This window comes from Oncorhynchus nerka, linkage group LG24 (assembly GCF_034236695.1).
Source record: "Oncorhynchus nerka isolate Pitt River linkage group LG24, Oner_Uvic_2.0, whole genome shotgun sequence".
Classification (NCBI taxonomy): Eukaryota; Metazoa; Chordata; class Actinopteri; order Salmoniformes; family Salmonidae; genus Oncorhynchus; species Oncorhynchus nerka.
The window spans coordinates 59,649,702-59,664,148 of record NC_088419.1 but is presented as its reverse complement, the minus strand read 5'-3'; the positions used below and the strand labels follow the sequence as shown (position 1 = coordinate 59,664,148).

The 14,447-nt window shown below is 47.6% G+C and overlaps 1 protein-coding gene across 1 annotated transcript in view; it reads left to right on the top strand.

Annotated features, from left to right (window-relative positions):
• Positions 1-14,447, top strand: part of dot1l (DOT1-like histone H3K79 methyltransferase) — a 25,606-nt gene extending 11,159 nt beyond the window's left edge. Inside the window, exons 5-28 of the mRNA XM_065009011.1 lie at positions 133-361; positions 503-597; positions 705-767; positions 866-921; positions 1,061-1,143; positions 1,523-1,591; positions 4,747-4,853; positions 5,724-5,765; positions 5,940-6,026; positions 6,132-6,354; positions 6,493-6,606; positions 6,712-6,803; positions 7,077-7,178; positions 7,290-7,427; positions 7,559-7,684; positions 7,856-8,265; positions 9,548-9,653; positions 9,773-9,922; positions 10,277-10,319; positions 10,420-10,982; positions 11,973-12,175; positions 12,279-12,352; positions 12,480-13,152; positions 13,867-14,447. Of these exons, the coding sequence (XP_064865083.1) occupies positions 133-361; positions 503-597; positions 705-767; positions 866-921; positions 1,061-1,143; positions 1,523-1,591; positions 4,747-4,853; positions 5,724-5,765; positions 5,940-6,026; positions 6,132-6,354; positions 6,493-6,606; positions 6,712-6,803; positions 7,077-7,178; positions 7,290-7,427; positions 7,559-7,684; positions 7,856-8,265; positions 9,548-9,653; positions 9,773-9,922; positions 10,277-10,319; positions 10,420-10,982; positions 11,973-12,175; positions 12,279-12,352; positions 12,480-13,152; positions 13,867-14,434 (4,416 nt within the window). The 3' untranslated portion in view covers positions 14,435-14,447. The remainder of the gene's footprint in view (positions 1-132; positions 362-502; positions 598-704; positions 768-865; positions 922-1,060; positions 1,144-1,522; positions 1,592-4,746; positions 4,854-5,723; positions 5,766-5,939; positions 6,027-6,131; positions 6,355-6,492; positions 6,607-6,711; positions 6,804-7,076; positions 7,179-7,289; positions 7,428-7,558; positions 7,685-7,855; positions 8,266-9,547; positions 9,654-9,772; positions 9,923-10,276; positions 10,320-10,419; positions 10,983-11,972; positions 12,176-12,278; positions 12,353-12,479; positions 13,153-13,866) is intronic.

The window sequence follows — 14,447 nt, the reverse complement described above, 5'->3', positions numbered from 1 at the left end:
TCAAACAGACGTCTTTCTTGTAGACGTATTGTCACCGTGGGTTAAACCTAGCTCACTTGAGCCCAGCAATATGTTTATATCCTAGCTATGTGATATACTCATTCTAAACCTCTTGTCCCGTATGTGTCACAGTGGAAAGGCACAACTCCGCCCCTGAAGTTGAACAAGCGGCCGTCCAATGGGCTGCTCAGACACATCCTGCAGCAGGTGTACAACCACTCGGTCACGGACCCCGAGAAGCTCAACAACTATGAGCCCTTCTCCCCTGAGGTGTACGGCGAGACCTCCTTCGACCTGGTGGCCCAGATCATCAACGAGATGGAGATGATGGAGGATGACACCTTCGTAGACCTCGGCAGCGGTCTGTGTTTGTTTACGACGTCGATGTTTACTTCTGAATGAGATAACCAGTCTTAATGTGTGTCTCTGTGTGTTGATGTGGGATGTGTCTAAATGAGCAGGTTGGTGCTATTTTTTTACTCGCAATTATCTGTAATTGCAGGGGTGGGACAAGTGGTGCTGCAGGTTGCCGCAGCAACGAACTGTAAACACTACTTTGGTGTGGAGAAGGCAGACATTCCAGCCACTTATGCTGAGGTAAGTTCCCACATCTAGCTTAAGAGTCTTGGTTATCTTGATGATTGTCAGTCAACGGAGAAGGAACAGATTTTTAGAATGACTAGTGTTTGCGGTTTGCCTTTCAGTCTATGGATAAAGAATTTAAGAGGTGGATGAAGTGGTATGGGAAGAAGCACGGGGACTACACGGTATGTGGTATTCTGTTGTCATGACGGACGTGTGTACTCACAAATTGTCCCTGAGTAATCAATGTGCAACTCATGTTCCTCTTTATTACATTTTAAAGCTGGAGAGGGGGGATTTCCTGTCTGAAGTGTGGAAGGACAGGATCGCCAACACAAGGTGCATTACCTCTATGTACACTGGATGATACCACTGTGTATTTACACACATCTGAACATGAAGAGAAACATCAGCACAGCTTCAACTCTAAATCTTTTTCTTCCTCTTCCCCCCTTCTTCCTGTTCCCCGTTTGTCTAGCAGTGTTATTTTTGTGAACAACTTTGCCTTTGGTCCAGAAGTGGATCACCAGCTAAAGGAGCGCTTTGCTAACATGAAGGAAGGTAGGTAGAAAATGGCCCTTTTGTTACCCAGTGTCAAGGACACCCTACCGTATTGTTGTTACAGCGAATGAAGAACCTGGGATCATTTCAATATGTTATTGATTCAGCTGCTTTCATGCATGCTGTAGCTTAATGGCAGCTGTGTCAACTCCACACACTTCACCTCTGACACCTCAGCTGTGTGACCTCCTCCACATGACCCCGTCTTTTAAAAGACAGATATGAGAGGATGATCTATGCTACCATTGATAATGTATAGCAGACACACACAGATCAATGGTTTGATCTAGGACTCATTATAGATCAGTGTTTGTGTTGTTTTCTTTTAATCTGTCAATTTCAAACAACCTTCTCATTAATCTTTGTTTCTCTCTCTTAGGTGCGAAAATTGTATCATCAAAACCTTTTGCACCTCTAAATTTTAGAATCAACAGTCGAAACTTGAGTGGTAAGTCTTCATCGTGGAACAAGTTTATGTTCTGGGCAGACCCCGGAAATGGAACTGCAGAAATGTCAACAGAATTATGTAGATAATGTTATTAACATCTGTCTGTCTGATTCAAAACTAAAAGTTGCACATACATTTTTTTCTTTTTAATCATAGTTGGAGTATTTAGCATCAATTATAGCGCATCTTGGGTCATTTCTCTTGCAACGTTCCGACGTTGCTATGTTCAACCTTGGTTACATTTGTTGCACACCGGTGTTTGTCGTTTCGCCAGCTCAAATAAGACGTTGCCTTCACAGATCGAGATGAACCCCGACATGAGGAAATACTTTTGGTCATGCAGTGTATGTACCTGCTCGTCGAACATCTCATTCCACAATTATGGCATTAATATGGAGTTGGTCCACCTTTTGCTGCTATAGCAGCCTCCACTCTTCTTTACACCACCCGCTTGGCATTGCGCATAGTGATCTTAGGCTTGTATGCGGCTACTCGGCCATGGAAACCTATTTCAAGAAGCTCCCAACGAACAGTTAATGTACTGAAGTTGCTTCCAGAGGCAGTTTGGAACTCGGTAGTGAGTGTTGCAACCGAGGACAGACGATGTTAACGAGCTTCAGCACTCTGCTGTCCCGTTCTGTAATCTTGTGTGGCCTACCACTTTGTGGTTGAGTCGTTGTTGCTCCTAGACGTTTCCACTTCACAATAACAGCACTTAAAGTTGATCTGGACAGATCTAGCAGGGCAGAAATTTGAGGAACTGACTTGTTGGAAAGGTGGCATCCTATGACAGCGCCACGTTGAAAGCCACTGAGCTCTTCAGTAAGGCTATTCTACTGCGAATGTTTGTCTATGGAGATTGTATAGCTGTGAGCTCGATTTTATATGTCTGTGAGCATCAAGTGTGGCTGAAATAGCCAAATCCACGCATTTGAAGGGTTTACCACATACATCAATTTAGTATGTTTCAACTTCTTATCTTGTATTATTTGGGAATTTGTCCGGTGCATGCGTTTTCTTTCTGCAAGCATGGACAACAGAAGTGTACGTAACGAGTGTAACAATTGTATCCAAGATATAACATGACAACATCATGTTAAGGTTTACCCAAATTACCCAAAATGCTACTTTTTAAAATGTATAATATTTAATTAATGTGTAACTTTTATAAGTTGGAGAACACAAAATGATGGGTCACACATTATTTGGATAGTCCGGATAGTCCTTCTGTAGATGCTCTACAGATGGTCATACTAATAACAAACTATCTGTTGATAAGCAACTGCTTGTTAGGATTAGGGTTAGTACATAGTTAGTTGAAATGTTACTGATAGTCTATCCTAATGTAGCAGGCATAAAATAAACGCTAGAAACTTTACTGAACAAAAACATAAACGCAACATGTAAAGTGTTGGTCCCATGTTTCATGAGCTGAAATAAAAGATCCCAGAAGTGTTCCATATGCACAAAAAGCTTATTTCTCTGGTAACATCCCTGTTATTGAGCATTTGTCATTTGCCAAGATAATCTACCTACCTGACAGGTGAGGCTGATGAAACCGCATGGCTATTACACAGGTGCACCTTGTGCTGGGGACAATAAAAGACCACTCTAAAATGTGCAGTTTTGTCACACAACCCACAGATCTAAAGGTTTGAGGGAGTGTGCAATTGGCGTACTGACTGCAGGACTGGCCACCACAGCTGTTGCCAGATAATTTAATGTGAATTTTTCTACCATAAACCGCCTCCAACATTGTTTTAGAGAGTTTGGCAGTGCGTCCAGCCGGCCTCAACCTCAGACCATGTGTAACCACTCCAGCCCAGGACCTCCACATCTGGCTTGTTCACCTGCGGGATCGTCGGAGACCAGCCACCCTGACAGCGGATGAAACTGGGCTTGAAAAACCAAAGAATTTCTGCACAAATTGTCAGAATCTGTCTCAGGGAAGCTCATCTGCGTGCTCGTCTTCCTCAACAGGGTCTTGACCTGACTGCAGTTAGGCGACGTAAACGACTTCAGTTGGCAAATGCTCACCTTCGATGGCCGCTGGAGAAGTGTGCTCTTCACGATGAATCCCTGTTTCATTGTGAAGAGCAGATGGCAGCCGGTGTGTATGGTGTCGTGTGGGTGAGCAGTTTACTAATGTCAACGTTGTGAGCAAAGTGCCCAATGGTGGCAGTGGGGTTATGGTATGGGCAGGCATAAGCTACGGACAACGGACAAAAATGTGTTTTATCGATGGAAATTTGAGTGCACAGAGATACCGTGACAAGATCCTGATGCCCATTGTCATGCCAAACATCCGCCGTCATCACCTCATGTTTCAGCATAATAATGCATGGCCCCATGTCGCAAGGATCCGTACTAAATGTCCCACTTCTTTCATGGCCTGTACTGACCAGACATGTCACCCATTGAGCATGTTTGGGATGTTCTAGATCGACGTGTACGACAGCGTGTTCCAGGTCCCGCCCATATCGAGCAACTTCTCACAGCCATTGAATAGGAGTTGGACAACATTCCACAGGTCCACAATCAACAGCCTGGTCAACTCTGTCGGGCTGCATGAGTCAAATGGTGGTCACACCAGATACTGACTGGTTTTCTGATCCATGCCTCTACCTTTTAGGTAGAGGTATCTGTGACCAACTGTATTCCCAGTCATGTGAAATCCATAGATTAGGGCCTAACGAATTCATTTCAATTGACTGATTTCCTTATATGAACTGTAACTCAGTCAATCGTTGAAATTGTTGCATGCTGCATTTCATACTGGTCTTGACGATAAGAAGAAAAGACTGTCTGGGGAGGTTCTCTTCTGCACCGTTCTACCAATTCAGTAAATATGGAGGAGTTAAGATGGAGTGTGGCTTTGTTAATGTCTCCCTCCATTTCCCATGAGAACCAAACCATCCAGTTGTTGGGAACTCGGGAGAGGCTCCTGATAGTCTGAAGATGTAGAGAATCTACAGATGGACTGTCCAAATAAACTGTTACCAAATGATGTTGACATTTTGCATTTCCGCTTCCTACCTGGGACACAACACCTTTTCTGAGATCTTTTTTTGGTGGGTGGCCCTTGGACAACATATCCTAGTGTGTATTTCAATGAACTAAAACATTTTGTTGATTTCCTTTGTTTCTCCCTAAAGACATTGGCACAATAATGAGAGTCGTTGAGCTGTCTCCGTTGAGGGGTTCAGTGTCCTGGACAGGGAAGCCAGTTTCCTACTACCTTCATACAATAGACCGCACCATAGTGAGTCCTGCTCTCCTCTTTTATACTCACAAAACGTCTTCTCTGTCCCACACACAATGTTGCAATGGCAGTTGCACCATTTAAAGAAGGGTAACCTTGAACTGAACGAATGGCCCACGCTTCAAAGGTCTCCATCAGTTCATCTGTCCTTATTCTGTATGTGTATCAAATACCATGGTAAATAACAAACCCTCGTGATATTTTCTGACAATGCGTACGGTAGCAGTACTCAGAACATGTTTAGTCGGCCATATCCCTGCAGGAAACAACTGCAACTGCTGGTATAGCCCTGCAGTGGACAGAGGAGATGTGGTACAGCGACAGGTGATGGAGCAACCAGCATTCCTACTACATGTTGTACCATGAGTGTTTTCGACTTGTTTAGAAACACTGAAAACAAGACTTAGTACATTTTTTGCAAACAGTTAGTCTAACTGCAAGCAGAAAATCTAACATTTTCTGCCTGTCTGTTGTGGGAGGGCATATTTTGCCAATATAACCTAGAATATGCTCTCTGTTTTGAATATGTTTCGTTTTGATACTTGTCTATACCGGCCCGTATCAGTCTGCTTAAAAACTTAGCCAGTTGTTTCACTTGCTCATTCGAGCAATGAGACGGTTCTCAGTGCTTGAATGCGCAAGTGAAACAACTGGCTGTTTTGAATGTATCCATTCACTTGAGGCAGTGGAAACGGTGAGGTCATCGCTGCATTGTTTCTGTATCCCCCCACTCACATGTACGTGTTGGAGGGCTTATGGATAGTGTCACACAAGGTGACTGCACTAAAGAGAGAGAGGGGAGAGTGTGACCTCTGCTGTCTTCGCCTCTGTGTCCATGTGCAGTACTTGATACTTTCTTTTCTTTTTCAGCTTGAAAACTATTTTCATAGTCTCAAAAATCCTAAACTCAGGGTAAGCTTCTTTTTGTTCCTTTTGGTCACTGTATTATTTTATGTTGCCCACAGAGTATGTGTAATGACAATCTTAGTCACGTCCGGTTTGTCTTTGCACCTGCACCCAGTTTATATGCCCTCCTGAACTATTCACGTGGTAAAACAACACTAAGATGTTCCTATGTGTTTTTAGGAGGAGCAAGAAGCAGCTAGGCGTCGACAAGAAAAGAATAGTAAAGACAGTAAAAACACCACCCCAACCAAGGCAAAGGAGCACAAGGTAAGTCCCTTTATCGTCTTTCACGTCTCTATGCTCAGTTCTTCTCCTGATGAGATCACCACTCTATCTTTGGTTTGTTTTCACTCTGGCCTCTCCCTGTCTCAGGATTCCTGCGGGGAGGATGAGCAACCGAAGCTATTGGCAGTCGTGAAGGCGTCACCCAAACCCCGCCGCGCCAAACTCCTCAGCAAAGGCCGCAAGCTGAGCGCTCGGAAGCGCGGGCGTCCCAAGAAGGCTGCCGTGACTGCAGCCGAACGCAAGAGCAAGAAGAGCCAGAGTGCCCTGGAGCTGCTGCACGCCAAGACCATCTCTGCAGCACCCCCTCAGGGTGAGCCACCTGCTCACTCTCACACACACTCCTACCAGGGCTGAGTCCATATACCCTTGTGCATTTCTGTTTATTTAGCCTTAAACTCTTCATTTTGGTCCATGTTTGTTTAGTTGACTTTCTTTGTTGTTTCTACAGATGCATACAGGTCACCTCAAAGTCCCCTCTACCAGCTACCTCCCAAAGTTCAGCACTATGCGTCTGGGCAACTGCTGCTGGGCCCCACTCCTCCTGGCCTACAACAGCTTCTAGGTGAGCCTCGCTACCCTGACCCGACCCTTCCTTATCACACAGACCTGTCTATTAGTCACAGCCAGCAGAGCTGAAGGCCAGTCCTCTCTGTCTCTCCCCCCACAGACAACATTAAAGTCCAGTACCTCCAGTTCATGACCTACATGAAGACACCTCAGTACCACAATCACCTGCAGCAAGTCCTGGAGCAGGAGAAGGTAAATATAATGTCCAAATCACTCAATCCAATGCAAATAATCCATGTGACAACAGTATCGCCACCTCGTTAAAGAGTAATAAATTAAATTACTGCATTCAGATTCACTCCCTCAGGCTCATACTTCAACTCTCAACCCTCCCTTTATCAGTCATGTTGAAGGAGACTAACCCCCTAGGAATGTTGCCTCTGCTTTAGTCTCAACCTCTAAACCTTTCCCTTTTCTCTTTTGTTCTTCCTTCCCTCTTCCTCCATCTCTCCTCTACCTCTGCAGCTAAAACACAGAGAGCTCTCTGGGCAGGCGGAGCAGCTGCAGACTGTGTGTCAGACCCACAAAGAGAAGATCAAAGGCCTCTTCCACACCAAACTGGATGAGGTAGGCAGATAACGTGGTGAATGTCTAATGAAACCAGCTGGTAATGAGAAGCCAATGTTGGGAGAGTACTCGATCGCCAAACATCTTACCCTGTCTTTGTGTTCCCCTCAGCTGGGAGTGAAGGCCCTAACTGTGGAGGACCTGCTGCAGGCCCAGAAGGAGATCTCAGCCCACAACCATCAGCTGAAGGAGCAGACCAAGCAGCTGGAGAGAGACATGATCGAGCTGAGGGACCACAGCCTGCTCCTGGTGAGACAACCTCGCTACTCCTGGGTGTCATCTCTCTGGCCCTTTTCACATTGGGGTTGATCTTCGTGTTGGGCATTCTGTCAGACATAGCCAGAGACTTGTAACTCACTAACTATAACGGCCTGTTTCAGTTGAAGTCTCGGTGTGAAGAGCTGAAGCTGGACTGGAGCTCTCTGTGTCTTGAGAGCCTGCTGAAGGAGAAGCAGGCCCTACGCAGACAGATCTCTGAAAAACAGCGGCACTGTCTCGAGCTACAGGTACACACCTCTGTGCCCCTTCCTCTCTGTTCCACCTATCTCTACCGACAAAACTTAGAAATAGTGGAGGAATCGGTCATCTACTGTTGTTGTGAAGCATAGTTTTTGTTAGCAAAGTGATGTTCCTATTCCTTACCTTGTGTAACGGCTCCCCCTGGTGTTGGTTCTCAGATCAGCATCGTGGAGCTGGAGAAGAGTCAGAGACAACAGGAGCTGCTCCAGCTCAAGTCCTACAGTCCCTGTGAGGATTCCCCTTACCGTAAGGGCCTCCCTACCCTGGACCACGACACCCCCAAACTGAGCCTGGTCGTGGCCGGCCTCAGCCCCGAACTGTCCATCAACAGCACCGCCTCGCCCTGCTTCGACAGGAGGGCCACCAAGGGAGAGCTCCTCTCCCGCTACCTGCCCATCTCGCCTGACCACGAGATTGTGCCCCCCACCCCGGACGCCCGGCACAGGCAGCTGGGTCACCCCCTCCCTGACTACACCCGCTTCTCCCCAGCCAAGATCGCCCTGCGCAGACACCTGAACCAGGACTCTAGTACTGCACACTTCAGAGGCTTGGGCTTCACTGGTCTCAGGTAGAGTCCTGCACGGGTCCGTTTTTTGGAGCCGCACCCGCCCCGCGCTGGCCACATCAATTCGGAGCCTCACCCGATATCCGACATCAGGACAGATTTTTCTCCGCAACCTGACCCATCCGCGTAGAATTGTTACTAGAAGCGATCCGTGACCCGCCAAAATAACATCGACAACTAACAGAGTTGTAGACCATTCCCTTTCCCTGCATGAATTCATTTGTGTCTATTTATGTCTATTAAAAATGTTTATAAAAGGAAACTATGCACAATGCGATGCGGCACATTGACAACTCAAATCGCTTTGAAAAAGAGCTTTCTAAGTAACCTCCTTATTCCTTATCTAATGTAAGTCTATAGCCAACACAATAAAACAATACCTTTACATTGAGTATTGTTTCCATAATCAAGTAGTTGAATTGAAACTTAAATGAATATTTCCCAGAATCAAATAGGCTACATTTATTTAGTAGGCTATTGGCAACTCAAACTATTACCAGCCGCACAGGTGTAAAATTTCCTGCGTATGGTCTAAATGCACGAAAGCCTGAATTTATGTAATAATTAACTGACAATTAACTGAATTATTGTTAACAAACACCTGCTTGCACTTTTGCAGGCTGTGCATCCATCTACTGGGTTGTTGTCCTCCTTGTCCACAATGACTCCAAAAGCCTTCCAAAACCGAGGATTTCACTCGTGAAGCACCTGTTTCCACGATGGTGTATTCATCATAACCTTTCTTTTTATTTCTCCTGTTTACGTTAACCATTTCCCGTGAGCTAGGAGTCCGGGAAAATAAACTTGCCAATGTATCGTTGTGTGGCAGAAGGGAACATAAGCTCTCTGCACGTGGACAAATTAGGAACGTTTCAGCACCACACACAAATGGACAGTTCCTGCTCCACTCTCTCGCTGCGTGGCTGGTAGCCTAGGCTTTGTCTGCCTCACCACTCACATAGCCTAATTTAATTCACCAGACAAAATTTAACAGAACAAGCTCCAAAAAAGTATTATCTTGATTTAAAACGTTAAACGCAATATAATTGTTCTGAACCGCGAGCCGACCCGCTGGTTGAAAGAATGTTTTCATTCCACCCGCCAGCTGATGTTTTTTTTTTTTTTTCGGATCAACCGCGAGGAACCGTGGGTATCCGACCCGATGCAGGACTCTAGTCTCAGGTTAGTTATCAACAGACTGACATAGTAGATTGTCCTGAAAACATGGAGATGTGTTCCATGTTTGTTGAGGACAGTATTCCTGACTGTGTTTCTACTCCTGCAGGGGGGATATGGGCGCCATCACCTCTCCACTAGGCGCTAAACTGAGCTGCCTGTCTCCCAACTCATCAGACAGTCAGCAGAACAACATACTCAGGAGTGCTGAGAGGGTAACTATCTGTCCTCTCTGTCCACACACTGACACACAGCCTACCTTGTTGACTCACACACAGTATGTACTCAGTCTGTCTGACTGGTCCTCGTGTGTGTGATTGTGTGTGATTTCCAGGGGGGTAAGGAGAAGAGTCCAGCAGGGGGTCCGGGTGAAGCCATCACCAGCCTGCCCATCAGTATCCCCCTCAGCACAGTGCACCCCAGCAAACTCCCCGTTAGCATCCCCCTGGCCAGTGTGGTGCTGCCCAGCCGAGCAGAGAGACAGGTGGGTACATATGGCTCCTATAACTCTGGCTTAGAGCAGTGGTTCCCAAACTTTTTCACTCTGGACAGTTGATCTGGATATTTCTGACAAGTTATAAATACTGTAGCTCACGAAGGTCTGCAATGACTGACATGACACGAGGGAAACTGTTGATTCACTATCCAATTTCGAAGTTGCACCTTGTGCATTCTACGATTACAACTTTCCAAAGTAAGTTGAAAGGCCGACTGACTTTGGGAACCACTGGCTTAGAGAATGGCAGGGCTACAGGTAGCTTTCCGACTGGGTAGTAACGTCCTGTTTGCTGTAATAAACCACTGTGTTGATTCAAGCGCTCCGTGTTTGTTTTTGTAGAGGAGCACACCGAGTCCTGTGTCCCAGACAGGCCAGACCAACGGTAAGCAGTCCCAAATACACTCTATATCATCCATTGAATCCTGCATGTGTTGAGACATATCATGACTGACCAGTGTCCAACCCCCTCTGTCCTTCTTCAGGGTACTCCTCTAGCTTAGGGCTGATGAACGGAGGCTCTCACTCTGAGGAACAGGACGGGGCTGCCCCCTCCCCTCCCCCTCATGGTGCCCCTCCAATGGGACCAACACAAGGCCACACCCCCCCCCTCAGCACCGGAGGGGTCCTCCAGTATGCCGACGGCACCCCCAGAATCCTCCCTGAGGACAGGGCCGAGCGCCAGGGCGAGTCTGACTCTGAGCCCCAGGACAGCGAGTCCAGACGCCGCATGTTCCTCTCTTCTTCTTCTTCTTCATCGTCTTCCTCCTCCTCTGGGGGCGCCGCTTCTCGCCTCCGCCTCGGCTCGGCCAGACAGAGCCAGCATCACCTAGGTAGCCACAGTAACCACAACAACCACCACCACTCGCCGGGCTCCCAACACACAAACTCTCACGGCCATGGGTCTCAGGAGGAACGCAAGCGTGGGAGGAGGAAGCGAAGCTCAACGGGGGCTCAACCTGCCAGTGGCTCCCCAAAGAGGAAGTCCTTTCCTGGGCTCAGCTCCACCAATCACCCATCAGGATCCCCACTCAACATCAACTCCATGGTGAGTCAAGCTACGTTCAGGTTGCTTCCCTGTTCTTTAAAACGTGGTACACGCCTTCAATGGCTAAGTTGGTTGCAGTGCAGTACTTGCTACAAGAGTTGTTTGATTCCTTAATATCTAGGCCCTACTGAATACATATTTTAACTGTAGGCTAAAGATGCACAATGTACAAATCTCTCCACCAATTCTTGGTTTCTAAAATTCTAAGTTCGCCTAATTTCAGTTTGTGACAAAACAAGGAAGTATAGAGTAGACAATAATTGTACCATCCAAACTACTGTGAAGTATCTTTTCCATAACCCAAAAAGTTTTTTTCAGCTTTTTGATGCTGGTGTACAAAACCGAAAGTAATATGCAAAAACAAAACTTAAAAACGGAAGCATAGAGGTAGTGCACATAGAACAGATCTACCGCTTCTTAGACTTGTTTTCTTTGAGAATGACAGATCTATAACTTTGTGAATTTTCTCAGGTCGACCAAAAAGTTACATATTGTAGCTTTAGGGTTAGGGCAGGGTTTCCCGAACTCGGTCCTTGGGACTTGAATGGGGGCGCATTTTTTTTTTTTTGCCTTAACACACAGCTGATTCAAATGATCAAAGATTGATGATTAGTTGATTATTTGAATCAGCTGTGTAGTGTTAGGGCAAAAACCAAAACGTGCCTCACTTGGGGTCCCGAGGACCGTTTGGGAAACCCTGGGTTAGGGCTCATTTATTACTCCAGTGTTAATCTGCTAAATTGTAATTATTCGCTCCTATGGCCTATTTATTTTCTACCTCCTCATGCCTTTTGCGCACACTGTATATAGACTTTATTTTGTTTCTACTGTGTCATTGACTTGTTTGTGTTATTGGCTGTGTCACACTGCGTTGCTTTATCTTGTCCAGGTCGCAGTTAAATGAGAACTTGTTCTCAACTAGCCTACCTGGTTAAATAAAGGTGTGGGGGGGGAAAGGGCTAACCCTGTTTTCTGTGTTTGTCGTGTCAGGTGAACAACATTAACCAGCCTCTGGAGATCGCTGCCATCTCTTCCCCGGAGCAGTCTGGATGTAGCCCCTGTGGTCCAGACATGGACCAGCCCCCTGTATTGAAGCGAGAACGCCCTCTGGAGATGAATGGCTCAGGATGCTACTCCTCCGCACCAAGCTCTGATGACGACTCTGGCTACCCCGCGGACAGCTCCAGCTCAAGGTATAGTAAACGGTGAAGCAAAAAAATAACATGTGGTTGCACACTCAGTTCTACAGAAGAGTACGTTTTGAAGTTGAATTTTCTTGAATTTGTCTTGTTTTAGAATTGAAAGGAAGATTGCCACTATTTCCTTGGAGAGCAGAGATGGACCAGGCAGACCAGGGGACAGGGAGCGCGGTAAGGAACGTCCCAAAATGTGACTGCTGAAGCCTGCATAATTAACATGATATCACTGTCGGCTATCTACTGTGCTTTTTCTTGTGCTCTTTTTAAAATAAAATAAAATTCTCTATTGGGTTAACAGGAAGGAAGTCAGGAGGCAGCAGCAGTAACAGCACAGGAAGTGAGGTCTCCTCTTCATCTTCCTCCTCATCCAACAGCAAGTGGAAATCCACCTTCTCCCCCATCTCCGACCTCAAGCAGCCCCTGTCCGAGGTGAGGCAGGGGGGCTCCCCCTTTGGCACAGGGAGAGAGCCGCGGGGCACGGGTACGGACTCAGACTCTGATCACAAACCGCAGCAGCAGAGGAGGGGGTGCGAGGGGGCCGGGGGCGAGCCCTCAGGGTTTCAGGACATCCCCCTTAACCCCTTCCTTAGCCAGGAGTCTGGGGGCCGGTCGGGGGCAGGGGCCCAGGGAGGAAGCAGCTCTGAGAGGCAGGCCATGCCCAAACAGAAGCCCCGGGGTGAGTGGGAGCTGAAGACATCCAGCAGCATGGGCAACAGCCAGAATCTCTTCATCTCTGCAGCTGTCAGCGGGGGTATCCTGAGCGGCAAGGTAGGGGGCATCCCCGTATCTTCAGCCTCAGGGGCCTCTGTTGGACATTACCTGGGGGCCCAGTTCCCCCTTGGGGGCGCCTCTGTCCTCCAGTCCCTGTTCGGAACCCAGCCGTCCGGAACCTCTGTGAGCGGGTCCCCGCGCCTGGTCAACGGACACTCTTCCCTGGGGAGCTTCTCCAGCGCTGGGCTGGCAGGTGAGGCCCACTGACACACCCACTCTAACCAGTCTCCTTCCATTCAGCAGTACTATTGGGTATGGTTTGGGGTAGACTGAGATCAGAGTCCTCAGATTGGGTGTGTTAGACAGTGGTACAGAGGAAGTCAATCGGAGAGGCCTACTGATGGACACAGGTAAGTGGGAGCCCTGTCCTGCTGCCTGTCTGAATGCTCTTGCTGCTTTGCTTTGCCATGGACTGGCTGAACAGATGCTGAGTTGGACACCCTTGGAAAATGCCTAACATTTTGAAGAGAGCAGATCTTAAGAATGATATACTTGGCCACGGGCATGGATAGTGCCCTTCTATCTGTATACTGTGATATAGCCTACAATTGTCTGTGTTGGTTAGCTATACTGTAATACTCTGAAGTATTTACAAATTACAGTGTTTAGTAATTAATTAAAGGAACTTGATCTGCATTTTCTTTGGGTGTTGGTGTTAATGCTGCTGATCATGTGTGTGTAATTCAGAGACGTTTCACTATGATTAGACTTGTTTTATTTGCACAAAACATTTAGTTAATTTCAGAGGAACGGCCTTTGGTCTATAACAGCTGATTCAGTCGACCCTTTTATAGTGACATGTCTCTGTCTGCTTTCTGTGTGCCTGTCTGTAAGACTCGCTTGGCGCTATACAAATCCTGGCTGAGTGTCTCTCTCTCTGTGTCCTCCCCCATCTCTCCGTCTCTCACTGTTTAATCCACAGACATGTTTCACCACGTGGTGCCCTCAGTGTCCTCCCATCATTTTGGGGCTGCGCTGCCAGCCTCAGGAGGCCTCAGCTCTCTGCTCAGTCTCTCCTCCTCCCAGCAGCACCAACATCCTGCCCCCCAGTCAGGCTCCTCCTTCCTGGCCTCTGTATTCTCCTCCCTCCCCCTCTCCCATTCCCAGCACAGCCGCACCCAAACAGTGCTGCACACCCCTCCACCCCCCACGCTCTCCCTGCCCCCTCCACCACCACATATCAACGTCTCCTCCTCCTCAGTCTCGTCCTCTGACCCCAGTCCCTCGTCTCGCTCTGAGGCCTTCCCCTCTTCTCTCCAGCAACAGAGAGTACAGTCCTCCTCTATCTCGGTCTCCTCCTCTGCTTCTGTCTCCCCCTCTTCTTCACCTTCCTCTCGTAGCTTCACAGTGCACTACCCCCCTCATCTGCCCCCTCCAACCCAGACCAGTAGCTCAGGAGGTGGGGTCAGCATGTGGAGGACTCTGGGCTTGCCTACATCCTACACGTCGTCCTCTCAGCACCCTGGCTCCCGGCCTAGATAGGGCATAGGGTGAG